The sequence below is a fragment of the Pipistrellus hanaki genome, assembly GCF_964339955.1.
Source record: "Pipistrellus hanaki genome assembly, chromosome: 2".
NCBI classification, from domain to species: Eukaryota; Metazoa; Chordata; class Mammalia; order Chiroptera; family Vespertilionidae; genus Pipistrellus; species Pipistrellus hanaki.
In genome coordinates this window covers 45,861,642-45,881,227 of record NC_140504.1, presented here as the reverse complement: position 1 = coordinate 45,881,227, position 19,586 = coordinate 45,861,642, and the positions used below count along the sequence as shown (strand labels likewise).

The window sequence follows — 19,586 nt, the reverse complement described above, 5'->3', positions numbered from 1 at the left end:
CAGCATCCTTGAGACCTCCCCAAGTCTATACCCGATGTCAGTTTCTTTTTTTTTTTATATATATTTTATTGATTTTGTACAGAGAGGAAGGGAGAGAGATAGAGAGCTAGAAACATCGATGAGAGAGAGTCATCGATCAGCTGCCTCTTGCACACCCCCTACTGGGTATATGCCCGCAGCCAAGGTACATGCCCTTGACCGGAATAGAACCTTGGTCCCTTCAGTCCCCAAGCCGACGCTCTATCCATTGAGCCACACCGGTCTCGGCGGATGTCAGTTTCTTGTGTACACTTTTAGAAAGAGCCCATGAATTTATAAACATAAACAATGCACATTCTTTTATTCCATCACACAGATTGTTACATAATTTAATATTCATTTACCTGTGTGTTAAAATTTATATATTATAAATTCATGTAATTAATTTCAAACAATAAATTCCATGGTTCTTTCAGTACATATTGAGTACATAATTTTTTAAAGTTCAAGACATTTCTTTGTAACAAGAGATGTGCCAAAATTCAATTAGTTCCCTATTAGTCGATTAGTATCATTGGGATCAAATAGCATGTCATTGATGTTGTACTGATATGATGTGCAATTGTCACTAGTTTAACCTCTGCAGCCATATCAGGAAGCTAGTATTTAGAAAGACATTTGGGAGAAGTGGCTTTTTAAGTGTTGAAAGATGGAGACAAATTGCAATCCATTAATGCATTCAGTGTGCACTCTTTCCAAGAATGTAAGAGTTCCTATTTCTTTTACATTCTCCTAGTACACTGCCTTATCAACCATTTTCATCTTTGAAACCTGAATAATTGAACAATGGTATCTTATTATTGATATATTTTATAGTTCTCTGATTATGAGTAAATCTTATGAGTTATCATGTGTCTACAAGTGAATTATATTTCAGGCATAGGCCATATACTTACTCTAAATTCTTTGTGAGTTATTGTTTTTTAATTTGGTGCATAGTTGTAAAATATTCTCCAAATGAAAAATACACAATAACAGTCCCCATGTTATTTTACTTCAGCAATATGAAATCTCATTAATTTACTATTAATTTTATTATATCAATATTTAATTAATAAATTATTTATCACATATTCTAGGTACTAAGGTAAAATATGAAAGGTAAATATACCTAAATTTGTAGATATAGGAGCTCATAATCTCTTGGGGGAAGAGAAATATGTACAAACAGAATAAATCAGTTCCATGTTAGAGAATGATATAGTGTGTTATGAGAGCTGAGAAGTTATAATTAATTTGAGGCAGAGTCAGGAAGCATCAGAGAAAATTTCCCAGAGGGAGCCGGTAGGTCTTGTGGTAAGTTTTAAAGAATGTGTGGGATTTGTAGGGTCAGAGACAGTTGAGGTGATAGAAGTGAGAATGAACATTGAACTGTGCCTATATTTTGGTGAAGAGTTTTGACCAATGAGCAAATGTTGCTTCCCTGAAATTCACAAGTATTAACTATCTTGGATCGATTGACTTCATATTTCTCACAATAAACAACTGAAACTTGGCTCATAGAACTCATATTTAGAGAATTTTTTTTTAAAGAATAGATGACAATCTCTGAATCTATTCAAAAGAACTCACTACAGTGTAATTAGAAGAGAATGGAAAACCTCAAATTGTAACAGCAAACTCTGAAGTATTATTTATTTGAAGATTGGGATCTGGGGTGGGAAGGTTGGAGGAAAATGCATGGAAGGCTTATATATTAACTGGACCTCAGAAGGTTTTATTGGGGGGGAAAAACTGTAAAAGTAACAAATTATTTCTTGCCTTTTTTTATTTTTATTTTCGTCTGCTATAGGATGAACTTAAGTTAAATGAGAATTATTACCATGTATCTCATAGAGATGTGATGGGATACAGGACAGGATTAGAGGTAAATATAGAGTCCGAGTTTGGGTGCTGTATTTTTTTAAATATATTTTATTGATATTTTACAGAGAGGAAGGGAGAGAGATTGAGAGCCAGAAATGTCGATGAGAGAGAAACATCGACCAGCTGCCTCCTGCACACCCCCCACCGGGGATGCGCCCGCAACCAAGGTACATGCCCTTGACAGGAATTGAACCCGGGACCTTTCAGTCCGCAGACTGACGCTCTACTACTGAGCCAAACCGGTTTCAGCAGGGTACTGTATTTTTCAGAACTGTTTTGTCCTTTAGTGGAGACAGTGTCTATGCATTATGGCCAGATGGTAGCATTTATTAAGCGTTGGAAATTATATATTTAAATGAGAGGTACCTCCTTCCGTTCAGCTCATATTTCTTAATCTATAAAAAGTTTTTTTCTAACTGCTTGTTTCTTCATCAAAAGGTAGAATGAACCACTGTTTTTTCTTTGTACCTTTACTGAGCTCTGCAGTCCTACCTGTGTTGCAAAGCTGTGTTTTACTTATGATTGACACATCTCTCTTCCTTTCCTGGCTTTTAGAGCAAGGATTTGGTTTTAGTTTTAAATTATTTGTGGAATGTGTGAGTGGATGAGTGACTGAATAAAAAGTTATCTTAAAACCTTACTCCCTGTTCCTATGAAAATGACCTTGTTTTGAACTCCTATCTAAATAAATGTTTAAATTAGTATAATTTAGTTTCAGGACCCTCCCTGGTGGCAAATTCTGGTCTTTTAAAAGTGGGTATTTTTTTTTTCTAATATCAAAATAGGAAAGTAATGTAAACAGGCAATTCCTTTGAAAAATATAAGCTCTTAATAAGTATTCGAACTTACTCATAATTAGAAACATGCAAATTAAGATGGCATTACAATTAAACTGACAAAAATAAAAATGTAGCATAATCCATTATTTGGGTGGGGCTGTGGGGAAAGTTGAACTCTCAAAAATAAATTTATACAAAGCTCTTAGAAACATACAGATGTTTTACATACTCAAACAATAGAAAAATCACTAAAATTAATTGTAAATAGTTAAAATCAACCAGTATGGAATATAAGTAATAATAAATGCATGTAACTGGGTTACAAATGAATATGCTACACTGAAAAGGATACGGAACAACAAACTAATCTTAGTACCTTTGGAAAAAAAAATACTATTTTTACTAGCAATTGTAAAAAGCCTAAAGAAACATAACATCACTTCTGTGACATTCTCGCCAAAATTAATAACTGTTGACAAATCATTAGAAAACATCAGAGAAACCCAAATTGAAAGACATTCAACAAGATGTTGGACCGATATTTATTAAAAACTGAAGTCAAGAAGAGATGGAGGCTTTGTCATGAATTTAAGAAGATTAAGAATACAACTAAAGCCAAAACCGGTTTGGCTCAATGGATAGAGCGTCAGACTGCAGATTGAAAGGACCCAGGTTCGATTTCGGTCAAGGGCATGTACCTTAGTTGTGGGCACATCCCCAGTAGGGGTTGTGCAAGAGGCAGCTGATCGATGATTCTCTCTCATCGATGTTTCTAGCTCTCTATCCCTCTCCCTTCCTCTCTATAAAAAATCAATACAAAATATGTTTAAAAAAATACAACTAAATGCCAAGTGGATCCTAGTTGGGTCCTGAAACAGAGGAAGAACACTGGGGTACTGGTGAAAGCTTGTACTTTACTCAATAGCATGGTGTCAGTGTAAATTTTCTGGTTTTGATAACTATACACTGGTTATGTAAGTGTTGGCGAGGTTGTGGAGAAAAAGGAACCCTCGTGCACTGATGGTGGGAATGTAGACTGGTGCAACCACTGTGGAGAACAGTGTGGAGTTTCCTCAAAAAACTGAAAATGGAACTCCCATTTGACCCAGTAATCCCACTCCTAGGAATATATCCCAAGAAGCTAGAAACACCAATCAGAAAGGATATATGCACCCCTAAGTTAATAGCAGCACAACTTATAATAGCTAGGATTTGGAAACAGCCTAGGTGCCCATCAGCAGACAATTGGATCCAAAAACATGGTACATCTACACAATGGAATATTATGCTGCCATAAAAAAGAAGGGATTCTCATCATTTGCAGCAACCTGGATGGAATTGGAGAAAATCATGCTGAGTAAAATAAGCCAGTTAATGAAAGAGAAACACCACATGACCTCACTTATTTATGGATGATAAAGAACATTATAAACTGAAGAACCAAAAGATAGATATAGAGACAGTAAAGCAACAAGCCGACTGTCAAATTACAGTGGGGAGGTTAGGGAGATCTGGGGGAGATAAGAGATCAACCTAAGGTCTTATATACGTGCATATAAGTACAACCAATGGACACAAAAATCTGGGGAGAAAGGGCTTGTATGGGGGGGGGCAATGGTATATGTACAAAGATAATAATTTAATAAAAAATAAATAAAATAAAATAAAATAAAATAAAAGTTGTTAACATTAGAAGTTGAGTGAAGAGTATACATTAACTCTGTAATGTTTTGCAACATTTCTGTAAGTCTAAATTTATTTCAAAATAAATAGTGTAGAGAAGAATATTGTAGTGTAGAGAAAATAGTGTAGAGAAGAATGGTGCCTCGCATAACGAACGCCTCGCACAGCGAACTTTGGACAGGTTTTTCATGAAACCATCGGCCAAAAAGCAGAAAATGGATGAAGATGTGCAAGATTCGGTAGACTCTACTTAGTCTGTCTTAAAATTTAAAAAAGTGTGTTTTTTAAAAAAAATTATGTTTTTAGATGTATCTAAATAAAAATATGTCATCTTAGCATATTTTTTTTATGTCATCTTAGCATATTTTATGCTACAGAACGAATTATTTTTTTTAACATGTACTGTTATGGGAAAACGCGTTTCACATAACGAACTTTCCGCATAACAAGCTTGCTCCTGGAACGAATTAAGTTCGTTGTGTGAGGCACCACTGTAAATAGAAGAACAAAAAAAAGTACAAGAGGAAGAACAAAATTTTTTTAAGAAACCATGTGTTTTCATTTTGAAAATAAAACTTATTTAGATTCCATGTCATTAATAAAGTGATTCAGCTGGTCGTGGCAGTTTTTGTCATATTATCTAATGAAATTGATTTTATTGGTGTCTTGTGTGTCCCAGCCACTATAACAAAAAAAAATACCTTAGACTGGGTGGCTTTCACAACAAACATTTATTTCTCACAGTTCTGGAGGCTGGGAAGGTCAAGGCACCACGACACTGCGTTTGGTAAGGACCGGCCTCCTAGTTCATAGATGACCATTTTCTTGCTGTGTCTTCCCAGGGTGAAAGGGGAGAGGTAACCCCCTGGAATCTCTGTTTAAAGGGCACTAATCTCATTCATGATCCTGAAGCTTCCCAAAAGCCCCATCTCTTAATACCTGGGGGATTCAGAAATCAAATTGTGAATTTGGGGATACAGACATTCAGTCTATGACAATTGCCTATCGAAATTGGATCTAAGACATGAGATGTAGTTACTACCATAGTAGTCAGTGGACTATACATATCACACTCATGTTGATCTTTTAGTTTATGTGTTGCCAAGGCGTTTTTGTGAAGATATAAGTTGCTTTCTGTTTGATAGACATTTTGCCATCAGTATACTCATTAAGAGTTTTTGACCTGGCAAATTTTCGAAAATGTTATTACTCACTCATTGTAGGCTTCCGAGCAGAAAAATGCGCTGATTAATTGCACAGTTGATGCCAAATGTCAACAGATTCCTATGCTTAATATGAACAGAAAATGTCTTAGATAAGTCACCACTTAAAAATCTCAGAACTCCCACAGACACTTATTAATTCCTGCAAACTGTGAGTAACTCTTTATAAAAAGGGGGGGAAAATAGATACTAGGAATTGAAATAAGCTCACCTATCATTTTGTACCAGATTTTCTAATCCCTCTTAGAAAATTATTATTTCATTTTGCAGCCACACTGGTGAGTCACTAGCTAGAGCTGGCCCAAGGTTAATTCAAAAAGAGAAAGAATGCCTAACTTAGGAAAACTTCCATTAGAGACAGATACATGATTTAACATGTAGGCATTAAAATAATAATATATCTTCCATTTAAAATTTAAAAATATAATTCCCAGAACAATTTTGACTTGGGGTTATAGCATAATACAAACAGAAAGGAGAAAATTTGGAAGTTTTGCTTAAACTAAAATTTGACATTTTATTACTACTATCCATTGTGCTTAGACTACTATGTTTGTTTTGTTTTGTCTTATATTTGGAAATTATGGTACCTGCAAAAATGTGTTCTCCTTAAATATCTTAAGTACTGCCCAACATACTTTAGGAAGATGACATCTATGCAATCTATGCACCTAATTGTGGAACTAGATGTCACCTTATGAGTTGTTTAACAAGCGTGTACATTGAAGATCTGGTAAGGGTAAGAACCTTTTTAAAAAGAAAAAAATCTAAGTTTGACTAATAAAATTCTAGTGATCCATAGCCTTTTAATCTACTTTGATGAAATGTTCATAATATGTAGTCAGAAAATATTTTGCATTAAAATATTCTGTACTCTCTTTGGTTTAATCTGAGCTCACCTGAGAGTTCAATAACAACAACAAAAATCTGTCCACGTGGGCCCTCTGTTTTTACAACTACTGTGATGACTATAATTTTCTTTGTGATGCTTACACTTGACCACAAGTATCACTTCAACAGCCATTTAAACAGGACAGCAGACCACTTGAATATTAATTATGATGTATTTCCTGTCCTGCCTTCTAAGAGTTGACAGTCTTGTTGAGGAGATAGAAGATTTGCCTGCAGTGAAATAAAAGGGCCAGAGCACCTAGAACCCAGAAAATTGGGGATAGCATCTTACCTTGCAAAGATAATAAAAATCTTCCAAGCACTTTCATGTATTTCACCACATGGAATCCTTGCGATGACCCTGCCAGACAGGAGAGACTCATTACAAATATGAAAAGTGATGCTTATGCCCTGACCGGTTTGGCTCAGTGCATAGAGCATCGGCCTGCAAACTCAAGGGTCCTGGGTTCGATTCTGGTCAAGGACATGTACCTTGGTTTCAGGCACATCTCCAGTAGGGGGTGTGCAGGAGGCAGCTGATTGATGTTTCTCTCTCATGGATGTTTCTGGCTCTCTTTCCCTCTCCCTTCTCTGTAAAAAAAATCAATAAAATATATTTTTAAAAAGATAAAGAAAAGCGATGCTCTGGACAGCATGTGTGTTTCAAAATGACACATGGACCTGCTTGCTCTGCTCTGGTTCCTTTAAGGGAATCGGGCCTTTGCCCTATTTTTATTGTTGTTGTTATGTTCAAGGAATAACATATATCTCAAAGTAAAGAAATAGCTCTAGCGCTGGGCTCCAGAGCAGGAGCGCTCTACCGGAAAGCTCTGCCTGTGCTGCAGTACGAAGGACTATTTTTAGGTGTTTTTCTTTTGCTAATTGCCTCTCCCTCTGTGGGGAATTTCGATGGTAGAATCCCCAGACAGGCCAAGTTTCTCACTAATTCCCGAAGAGACCGGAAAGAGGAGGGCCGTGACCCAGGTTGCCCAGTGATGACATCCTGGTGGCTTTGGCAAGACCTTCCAGGACCTTGCAGCCCACAGAGCTTAGGTGATCCCACTGAATAACAACTCTAAGAGATGACGGGAAGGAAGGCCTGGACATACCTCCTTGAGTCTTGGAAATGCCTCTAATGACCACGCCTGGTTGGAGCTTAATTCTGAAAGGAATTAAGAGAAGGTGGAGCTGGGATGGTTGTGGGCTTGAGGCCCTACAGATGTTCCGGCTTTCTTCTAACACCTCTGAGGGGAAGAAGGAAGAGACTTCTGAAAGAATATTTTTCCAGGCAACTTCAACCTTAAATCTCAACTATTATGGAACATCGTAGGAACTGGGAAGGTTTAGCCTAGACAAGAGAAAGAGAAAAGTGATGAAAACCATTTTTATTCCCTTGCAGGGAAGAGCTGACCAGCTAGTGCTAGGTGGCCTTGGGACAATGGGTGGATCAAAATGAAGTTTTTGGCTCAGTGTCAGTGTAAACCTTCTAACAGTTTTATACAATGTTTTATGCACGTTTTATACCTTGGAAATTGGTGAGTTCCTTTTAAGTAGATTTTTATTGATTTCAGTAAAGAAGAGGAAGACAGAGATAAGAAACATCAATGATGAGAGAGAATCATTGAATGGCTGCCCCCTGCAAGTCCTCACACTGGGGATCAAGCCTCCAACCCTGGTATATGCCCCAAGCCATCATCGGAACCCTGACCTCCTGGTTCATAGGTCTAGGCTCAACCCCTGAGCCACCCTAGTTGCGAGTGGTAAGTTTGTGATACATGAACTATTCACTAGTTCTTGATACCTGAACTGTGGACACTAGTATGGACCCTTGCATTCATTGGAAAGTGATAGTGATTGAAAACCCTACAGGTGAGGAGCTAAGTAATCATTATAGCACTCATTTTACACCAAGTATTTGCTTAACTCTCAACAAAGGGTGTATAAAGTAGATACTATTAACTTTCTTTTAGAGGTGTGGAACTTGAGGCCTAGAGAGGTTTAAAAATGTGTTCAAGGTCACCTGCCTTGAATGTAGGCTATTTGTCTCTGGCATCTGTACTCTTCATCACCTGCTATAATGATGTGTCCTCTCTGTGCCCCTTGCCCTAAGTTCCAGGTAGGGTGGAGTCCCACCCAATCGCCCACATTATTTGTAGGCGTCACTTTTTTTTTTTTTAATATATTTTATTGATTTTGTACAGAGAGGAAGGGAGAGAGATAGAGAGTTAGAAACATCAATGAGAGAGAGTCATCGATCAGCTGCCTCTTGCACACCCGCCACTGGGGACGTGCCTGCAACCAAGGCACATGCCCTTGACCGGAATCGAACCCGGGACCTTTTAGTCCCCAAGCCAACGCTCTATCCACTGAGCCAAAGGGATCCCGGCTATAGGCGTCACTTGTAAGCCTTCCAAAAAGGGCTTTGATAGCTTCCTCTGGGAGCAAACAAATGAACCAGCTAACCAACCAATAAATAAGTAAAGCCAAAGAGGTTTCTGGTGAAAAAATCATCAAGGCTTTTAAACCTACAAGGAAGCTTCCTGGTCATCTTGGGCCAGGTGGTTCAGGCAAAGCTGATCAGGAGAGTGCGCCTAAGTGTAGTGTTGTTTTTGTTTTCTGATTTCCTTCCTCATCTGTCTCTCCCTCTGCCTTCCCTTCTGGCCTCCCACCTATCCCCCCCCCCCCCCTCACCAACATCCCCCCTCCCCGCCCCTGCACCTGCCTTCCCACTGCACCTGTGCTAAGCTTTTCCTGGAATCTGGAAGGCACGAAGCTAACAATTGTCTATCCCACATCCTCTCCCCGCCTTGATTTACACAGGGGGAGAGTGACTTACCCAAGGTCACTGAGCCCCCATCCGAAAACGCAGGGGACCGGACTCCCACGTCAGGGATCCGCCCACACCCAGACACACCTTCGCTCTCCTCGCCCGCCCGCACCCAAGAGTTTTCTTCATTCCACACACACCCCCCTCCTCCCCATCCCCACCCCCCAGGTCCCTGGAGTCGCTGCTTCTGACGCTTTGCAGGCTCCAGGGTCCAGCCCTTCCTGCCGGCGCATCCCTTCCGCCGGATTCTCACGCCCAGGCGCCCTCCGCACGCGCGCAGCCCGCGGGGGCCCAGGGTCACCGCCCCGCGCTGAGATTCGGAGCAGGAGGGGTGCCCGGACCCGGTCCTCGTCCTCCCGGGGTGCCGGCACCTGGAAAGGGCACCGACCCCGTCACCTTCCCGCCCGCAGACCAGCCGCCTCCTGAAGTCCCGGTGTCAGGTGCGATCCCACTTGGCTTTGGCCGCGCCCGTGGCTTCCCTGGGGACTGCTCCCGCCAGCACTCCCACCTCCGGGGCCCGCCCGGCCCCCGCGCGCTCCTGCCCGGCGCCCCGGTCCCACCCGGCGCCCCGGTCTGTCCTGCGCCCCGGTCCTGCCCTGCGCCCCGGTCCCGCCGGCCGCGCTTCGAGCTGCTCTCCGCCCGGGACGCGCGCGCCATGGACGCGGGAGCCGGCTCCCCAGGACCCGCTGCCCGCCGGTGGGACCATTAGCGGAGGTGGGCGGGGAGTGGCCGAGCCCCACAAGCGCGCTTCTCCATGAAGATACTTGAGCTTTCTTTGAGGAAAGGAGTGCATATGCTGCAGTGTCTCTGTGGAAGGAGCCTGAGGACCAGCAACAGCCTAAGCGGTGAGACAGCGGTTCCTTCCTTGGCCCTAAAGCACCCCCTCTCTCCTCCTGACCTCTCCCCTTTCCCCTCTGCGCCTCGATTCCTAGGGGTCGGTGGCGGTGGAAGGAATGCATTTCCTTGGTGGGACCAGATGACCCCGCAGAGAGTTATCTTTTTCTTTTTTTTAAGCCCCGAAGTCATCAGCGCCTTATCGAACGCTCTAGCTGTCACCTGCGCCCGCCCCAGAGCCTCGGGTCTCTCTGGGGGCGCGTTAGGTGACCTGCTTCGCACCGCCTCGCGGCTCTCTCCTTGTGACTTGCGAGGGAGGCGTGTGGCTGGGAGTTGCTGTGTGTCTCCTCCTGTGTCTCCTCCGAGAAGTTGCCAGTGCGCTGGGCGGGAGAGGGGACTTGGAAACAGGTGGCCGGCGAGGCAGGTATCTTTTCTATTTCTTGCTTTGTCTGAAAAGGAGACTCCTGGCCATCTCTGGGGAGTGCGTTTTGCCCTGGAGATCAAGCAGGTTCTGAGGAAACAGGAGAGTTCCTATTAGTTTGCGGCTTAGGTCCCCCAGGGGAAGGCACAGGGAGGGAAAGAAAGAAAAGCAGGCCCTGTAAATGACTAGCAACAATTGAGAAAAATAAATGAAAGCTGTCAAACTAAAACCAAATACGTGAGATTCTTTTGTGTGAAAGCCTTGGAAACGGTGCGCTGTTTCACAATGTTTTCCATTGCCCATCTCTTTCTTTGTAGGGTGTAAATTCCCTTTAAAATGACTACCTCTAGTAGTTTTGCAAGTACTAATCCACCTTTTGTGTCTTGGATTTTCTCTTACTAAATGGGGGAGGGGCAGTGGGAGTGACGGCAGAGAAAAGGTACATCCCTTTCCTCTGTCTAAACAACTGTCTTTCTCTTAAAAAAAAAAAAAATATATATATATATATATATATTTATTGATTCAGAGAGGGAGAGGGAGGGAGAGAGATAGAAACATCAGTGATGAGAGAATCATTGATTGGCTCTCTCCTGCATGCCTCCTACTGGGGATCAAGCTGGCAACCAGGCATATGCCCTTGATGGGAATCAAACCTGGGATCCTTAGATCCGCAGGCTGATGCTATATCCACTGAACCACCAGGTAGGGCCAAGTGTCTCTTTTTAAACCAAAGTTTTTGGGGTCCATGAATTTCAAAAAGCTTTAAAGTTAAAAAATGTAACAATATTATAATAGGTGTCATGTTTAAAACTTCATTTATATATTATTCTGGGGAATCTGACTCATTTGGTTACATATTTTCACTCTGTTCTAGAGCTATGAAGACTGTATTTGTAAAGATTAGCATATATATAGGTTTCATTCATCCTTTATAAAATTTTGATTTTCTGGAACTTATCACTCGAAATACAAAATAAAACCATTTTGAAAGAACTAATTAGATAATTTAACTATATGTGAGATCTGAGAATATACACTTGTGAAATGAAATCAGCCATGATATCTCATGTTTTTACTTTTATTCAATTCAAAAAATTATGTAAACATTTCTTGCTCCTATCTTTATGAGTGATTTTAAGCTACTACATTCTAAACTAACATGATCAATGTTGAAGTTTTATGTTTTGAAAATACATATTTCAGGAGTCCAATAGAGATGTATTTTAATATTATTTCAATTTTCCTTTTCTACATCAAATGAAATGTGAATGGATTGTAACTTAATGTGTTACATAGGCTGCCCAATCACATATGTTATCATTTCTGTTTGGATCTGTTACTATTTCAGAAACTGACTTTAAAGTAAATTGAATATGTTGAATATGTTGCCTCTTTTAGAGAGGGTATGTCCTCATTTAAAAACAGGTAACATATTCAATTTACCTGTAAAGTCGGTTTCCCAAATAGTAACAGATCCAAACAAAATTGATAACATATCATTTGGCACCATTGGTTGTTGCAAGATCATGAGACTAATACAGAAGACCTAGTTTTATAAAGCAGTCTTTTGGCTGGATCTGAAGATTATTATGCTAAGTGAAATAAGCCACACCAATATCCTATGATCTCACTTATATGTGGAATCTAATGAACAAAATAAACTAATGAACAAAATAGAACCAGAGGCATGGATATATGGAACAGACTGACAGAGGTAGGAGGGAAGAGAGATGGTGGGGGACTGGATGAAGAAACTTGAAAAGATAGGCCGAAGAACATATATGCAAAGCCAATGAACACTGACTACAGTGTGATGATGGCCAGAGACAGTGGGCGGGGCAAGGGCTGAGTCCTGGTGGGTAAAGTGTGTGTGTATGAGGGAGAGAGAAGTTAGGGGGATGGGGAGGATGGGGGGCATCTGTAACAGTGTCAACAATCACAAAAGTCACTAAGAGTTTTGAATTTAGTATTACTATATGAAAAAAATATGTGGAAATAAAGATAGTTCTAGCCTAGCTTCTATCTTATTTAATCTTAGATTTAACATGTGATCCTATGGAAATTATTGCACTTTATTTACACACTAGAGGCCCGGTGCACAAAATTCATCTATGGGGCAGTGTCACTCAGCCCGGCCTGTACCCTCTCCAATCTGGGAGCCCTCAGGGAATGTCCAACTACAGGTTTAGAGGCATTAACTCCAGCCATTAGGAAAATTACACAGAATGTCCTTGACATACAAACAGTGTGGTTTATGAGTTGTTTTAATAATAATGGCCATTCCTTTAAATAATATCTGCTTATATATGATACAGCTGGTACTATGTGAATTCAGAATGTTCATATCATAAATCATAGAAGGTTGTAGTGGACTAACAAAAACCTTGAATTGTTTAGTCAAAACTTTTATAACTATTGGAATTCCCTTTTCAAAGATTTCAAATGCTTTTTGTCCTAAGAAGCTTAACCAACTTTTGAGGCAACCCATTTTTTGTGAAAGGACTGGAGGGGGGGACTTCTTCAGAGCTGAGGGGAATGGGGGCTGCCATCTTTGTGATGGCATGATGGTCAGTGTGCATATTTCCTCTTTATTAGATAGGATGCATTTTTACTTAGAGGACTAATTGCTTATGTTGGGGAACTATCACTCTAGGAGAATTCTTTTAAAATGGTGTAGTCACTCTTACTGGTTTGGCTCAGTGGATAGAGTTGGCCTGTAGACTCAAGAGTCCCAGGTTCGATTCTGGTCAAGGACATATACCTTGGTTGTGGGCATATACCCTGTAGGAAGTGTGCATAAGGCAGCTGATTGATGTTTCTCTCTCATCAATGTTTCTGGCTTTTTATCCCTCTCCCTTCCTCTCTGTAAAAATATCAATAAATTATATTAAAAAATAAATCCACAGACAGAGGTAATATGTAGATTATACATTGCTTTTGCTTAAATTGTGGTTTTTCTTAGTTTATAGTCCTTTATAACTTTCATATGTTCCTGCTATTCCTCATTCGGAGCATAAATTACTAAGGTAATGGTACATACTTCATAGGTTGTTGTAAAAATTGAATGAATTAATAATAGCTAAAGCTTTATTGAGCTCTTACAATATGTCAGACATTGTTTTGAGAACTTTGAACTTATCATCTACATGTCTTGTATGTTTTAGATATTATTGTGTTCCATTTTAAAATTCTTCCATGTGACTTATGCCATTAGTATGACATTACAGCAATTTGCATCATGCCCAGTATGCACAAGCAAATTTAGGTAAAGATGTCAGCTAGATTTCCATGGAGCAGTTTATGAGAATAGAGCTGGAATTCACTATTTCAATTTTTTAAACTTTCCTAAAGAGCCATGCAATAATACTAGTATTTTGAACTGTGTCAGCATGGAGTAGAAATTTTTATGCCAGCTATTGAGGGAAGTGAGAACCACTGGAGAGCAGTGACATCATTTTTATAAGAGACTAAGAGATTCTATTTTTGTGTGTGTGTTAATCCTCACCCAAGGATATCTTTCCATTGGTTTTTAGAGAGAGTGGAAGGAAGCGAGGGTGTGGTGGGGTGGGGAGGGGGTGTAGACAGAGAGAGAGAAACATTGATGTTAGAGAGACACATCAATTGATTGCCTCCAGCAAGCTGCCAGAGTAGGCCAAGGATCAAGCCTGCAACCTAGGTATCAGGTATGAGCCCTTGACCAAAATCAAACCCAGGACCCTTCAGTCCATGGGCCAATGCTCTATCCACTGAGCTAAACCAGCTAGGGCAAAGAGATTCTATTAATGGATTGCTGTATTTTTTGAATTGTTAGAGTTGATTGTGGGCATATCAATATTTTATTTAGCCATTATTAAATAAATAGAGTTAAAATACAAAATAATTATTACTAACATTTGAGCTTCTTAGTGTAATTAAAATATTTCATTTCTCTTTTCTCTGCATTTTCAATTAATAATATTTTGTTTAATTTATCTCCTTATATTAGTTTAGAAATGTTTTGTACTTTAGTAGGATGGAGCTACCATGAGTTATCAAAGACGACAATCTTAGACAAGGTTAAGTGGATTGTTTAAGGCCATTTTTCAGTGTCTTATGATTTTTTTTTTTACTTTTCTAATTTTTAATTTACCTTTGTTGTTGAAAGTGTTACAGATGTTCCCTTTTTTCTCCATTGACTCCCTTTATCCTGTTCCTCCCCCTCCACACCCTGCTGCCAGGCCTTCAACTGCCCTATTTTCTGTCTATGGGTTATGCATATATGCATGCAAGTTCTTTGGTTAATCTCTTCCTGCCTCCCCCCACCCCACACCAATGATTTTTATTTTTATTTTTTTGCAAGAGGAGCCTATCCATTAAAAGACAGATAAGCTTAAAATTCTACACAATTCTACTCATATTGTAGTTTATGGCACTTCTATTAACCTGATAAAATACTGTTTTTAGTTCAAAGGGAAAGTTAAAGCAGCTTCATTTTTCTCTCTATATAGGGACCTTTGTAAAGAACATAAGCTAACGGAAGAGTGGGATTAAAACATTAGCTTACTGCCTGCATTCCTCTCAATATCTAGTTGGGAGAAAAGCAGAAGCATTGTTTCTTGTACCTTCTGTGCATCAGTAACGTACAAAAGAGGGGTTCCTGTCCTCTCCTAACAGCCAGGGTCCTGAGAAAACTGTGTTAGGTCTCCACCTAGTACTAAGGAGGGCAGTGCTTTTGATAGTAGGTCCCTACAATAGTATGTGTGTGAGTGTGTGCACAAGTGCACACAACTGGTCACGGGGAGCACTGTGCTCATCTTACCACCTTAAGCTGTTTCAAAAAATCAGCCAACAGGCTCTCCTCCTTCTGTGTACAGTCATAATTATTCTATGATACTCAGTCAGTTAGGGGCTCCTCAACCTGGTAGCTTGGAGAATTATCAGATGTCTAGAGACTGAACTTTACAGTTACATTAAGTGGCCTTTGTGTGGGATTGAAACACTCGGGGCAAAAGTAATTTATCAACCTCCTGAAAACACATAACTCAATCCCAGTTACAACTGTACTTAAAGTATAGTACTGGCATCTAAATTAGAACTGCCCACTTACAGGTTGCATCAGCTGGTTGTATATCTAAGGGATACAGGCTTTGACTACTCTAAAGGACAAGGAACTGATCTAAGAAAAAATGTTTGTAAAGTGCTTATTGTTTTATGCTTTTTTCCCAGGAAGAGATGGCCTATAAAGATACAATTATATAGTTGTTTTCAGCACCGCACTGCCTTTCCTCCTAAGGATTCATATAGTCATTTAATCTCTTTCTTTGAAGATATGGATAACTGGTGCCCTCCAAAATTGAGACAAATTACAATAATATATTTACAAATTGAAGATACTTTAAATTCAAGTTCAATCTTCAGAAATCCATCAAATAAAGAAATAAATGACAAAATCCACCTCCTAAAGCTATGTACTCAGGTGTTCACACTGTTTTAATTTTGAAATATGGGTCACTTCAGTGTGTAACTGTCTTCAATTATCCAATCTTGGAAAGCTTGATTAAAAGATAAATGACTTATTCATGGCAATTATCTTTATTGTAGAATCATTTTTGAGCTGTTTTTATGTCCTGAGCTTAAAGTTTTTCACTGTTTTAATGATGCTCTTCAATGGCTACAATGATATGAATTATGCAATATACCACATATCCCTAACTTTCCTATGGTTTTCATTTCCAATGGGATTTTTTGTTGTTGTTTTACATGAGCTTTTCAATGTTAATTAATGTCAAAAAGCTCTAAAATTTAGTGCTTCCTTTTAGTTCACTTGCCTTAAAGTACTTTAAACAATTCATTTGCTAAGTGCCTACTGTATGCAAATGTAATAGTCATTACAACTTTTCACCCAGTATTTTGGATTGTTTTCTTGGGCATATTAGTATGTGGTCATCTGACTTGCACTATTAGCCCTTGTCATGTGAGCAGAAGTGACAGGTCTCACTCCCACGTGGAAGCTTTCATAGAGCTAGAGCACAATTCACCTCAGGCTCTTTCCTTCTGATGACGTTCCAGGGAGTGGTTGCTCCATCAGCCTGTGTTGCTGAGTGTCAGTAATAAATGGAGCCCCTCTATGTGAACCATGATGAGCATTTAACAAAATGAGAAGTGAATACTTCTTTTTAAGTAACTTGGATTTTTTTAGTTCAATCATCATCTGACCTACCCCGGTTGATATAGTCAGGCCAGAGAGTTTAAAATAATAAAATGTAATGCAAGATTATTAGGTGTTTAAAGGTCTTTACAATCACATACTCAAATTTCTCTATGATATCATCTTTGGTATATAACAAATAGATGTGTTGGTTTTCTTTCATAACCTTAGGATAATTAATTTAGCTTACCCAAGTATGAGGCTTTGTCATCAATCACCCTTGTAGTTAGCCTGTTTCCAGAACCTAGTGGGTGCATTGTTTCTTAAATGATATTTATCTTTTCCCCAAAGATATAATGAAGCTCCACTGACGTTTCGGAGATTATTGTTTCAAAGTTTTACTTTAATTGCAAGGACCTTGAAGAATCTGTTTCTCATGACCACTTATTCTGAAAAATGGAAATTACCTTTTGATGTCCCCAGCATCTTCTGGAAAATAAGAATCACTCCGTTGTTGAAAAAGCAGTGACAATGTGACAGCTCTGGTCACTACTATAGTTTTGCCTCTCCGAGCTTATAAACTAAGAACCATGGGCTGAATTCTCTCCTCTGAGTCACAGACCAGCAATCAATTTGCCTGGCTCAGGGTTAAGTACTGCAATAGAGATGAGGGCGGTCAGACTTTTTCGGAAAAATAAGATATTTGTGTCATGCCAACTGGCCCTCCACAGTTGGCACCCCTTTTTCCTTCTGCCCTTTTCCATCTGAATATAGAAAGTTAAAGAAACATGTTTCAGGTTCAGAGATTGCCATTTTTTTTCCAATCCAGATAACACCTTTTAATATATATATATAGATTTCAAAGAGGAAGGGAAAGGGAGAGATTGGAACATCAGTGATGAGAGAGAATCATTGATAGACTGTCTCCTGCATGCCCCCCACTGGGGATCAAACTGCAACCCTGGCATGTGCCCTGACTGGGATTTGAACCATGACCTCCTGGTTCATAGGTAGATGCTCAACCACTGAGCCACGCCAATGGGACTCAGCAAACACTTCTTGAGGAGTGATTGCATGCTAAGTTCTATGTTAGGTGCTGGAGACCAGCAGGGAAATATATATGTACATGGAAGAAGTGTAATACTAGGCAGGATTCGATACAGGCCCAAAGAGAGAGACTTGGGAACCTCAGTTTATCTCAAGTTTAACAATCTCTTCCCTAGGCCAATTTCCTACTGTAAGAATCACCCCAAGGAAGGACAAATTAATTCTGCCTAGGATTTATGTTAATCTCCAGTGTTTGAAAGCACTTAGGAGTTCAAAAAGGTAAAGGTAGGCTGAGGTAGGTAAGAAAGGGGCTCTAAGGCAAAAAATAGTACCATTCTTTGAATATTTTACTGGAAGAATGTATTTGAATTAAAATAAGATGCCAGTGTGTGTGTGTGTGTGTGTGTGTGTGTGTGTGTATGTGTGTGTGTGTGTATATATATATATATATATATATATATATATATATTTTTTTTTTTTTTTTACAAAGGTAAGTTCCCTACAACTCAATTCAAGCCTACCCAGCCTTATTCATATTCAGGTCTCCTGCCTACTTATTTATGTTATACCTTTTCTCTGCACTTACTTCAACACAAGTTCATTCATGCAACAGCCAGATATGATTCATCAGCTTCTAAGAAAGGGGCAAGTTCTATTTTTTGGTACTACTATTAGAAAGGGATAGCCAGGGTGTACTTATACATCTGTTCCCTCAATTTCCATGAAATATCTTAAAACAATGAAATGTTCATCTGTACAACTTAGTGTATGAAATTGCTGCCTTTGTGACAAGTTGTTTTCATTGCACAATGCTATGTTAATCTCCCCGTGTTTGAAAGCATTTCTTTTAATGCTATTAAATGTTTCAGACCATTTGCATTTCGTAGGATGCCAATTAGAAGGACACTGTGAGTCTGCCAAGACAATCTCTCTTGCTGAAATGATCTTTCTTGTTTATACATAAGCTTCTAGTACCTTCCTACCCCCTCCACTCATTACTGTTTATAGAAATGATAGCATTGCAGTTGGTGTCACTGATTGCCCACGTTGTTGCTTCAATGAAGCCAGCTGGGATTCGATTGCATGGTCTTTAAATAAAACTTAGTGGTACAAAATCAATCTCCTTTTTTTGAGGGGAGAGGGGTTGTTGCTGGCTGTATCATTCTCTACAGCACTAATTATCGGCTTCACTTGGAGGAACTTGAGAAGCAGGGCATCGCCATGTTGGCTCAGTGTCTGACCTTGGCATTGAAGAGCTTGTGTGTAGATAGCATAATTATACTTCATGAAGCCGGTATCAAAATGATAGTGATAACCTCCTCCCTCTCACTCATTTTAGCACTCCGTAAGTAAGCACTGACCAGAGACTGTGGATGTTCCAGCTACTTGGAGAGAAGATACATTGAGATAAGGAATTCTAGGCAGTCATTCTCTGTACCAGCCTGTTGATGGTCCTGTGGTCAGGAGATGATTTGAAAATGGTGAGAAATAGAATGAAAAGTTGGAGTTACATTTTCTAAAACTGCCACATATGGAAAAATGAAGGCTATCAATCACTTTTTTTTTGGCTTTTTGGCTTCTAGATTTCACCATGATACAGGCAAGATAGCATTCCTCTTTATAGTTACACTAGAGGCCCAGTGCATGAAATTCATGCATACTATGCTTTTTAAAAATATATATATATATATATATATATATATATATATATATATATATATATATATATATATATATATTGGATAGGACAGATTAGGAAACTAAGGCTTATCCAGATGAAGATTTATATTTTTATGCACATTTATGTCTTTTCCCCTCAGAATTTTACATTTACATTATCTCTATCTAA

The 19,586-nt window shown here is 39.4% G+C and overlaps 1 protein-coding gene across 4 annotated transcripts in view; it reads left to right on the top strand.

Moving 5' to 3' along the window:
• The window catches only part of FGF12 (fibroblast growth factor 12), a 504,156-nt gene that overhangs the window by 141,944 nt on the left and 342,626 nt on the right, over positions 1-19,586 (top strand). Inside the window, exon 1 of one of the 4 annotated variants that reach the window (XM_084873521.1) lies at positions 9,551-10,153. The exons of the other annotated variants lie outside the window; for them this stretch is intronic. Within the exon in view, the coding sequence (XP_084729647.1) occupies positions 10,063-10,153 (91 nt within the window). The 5' untranslated portion in view covers positions 9,551-10,062. Of the gene's footprint in view, positions 1-9,550; positions 10,154-19,586 lie in introns of those variants that run through there. 4 annotated transcript variants of the gene reach the window in all.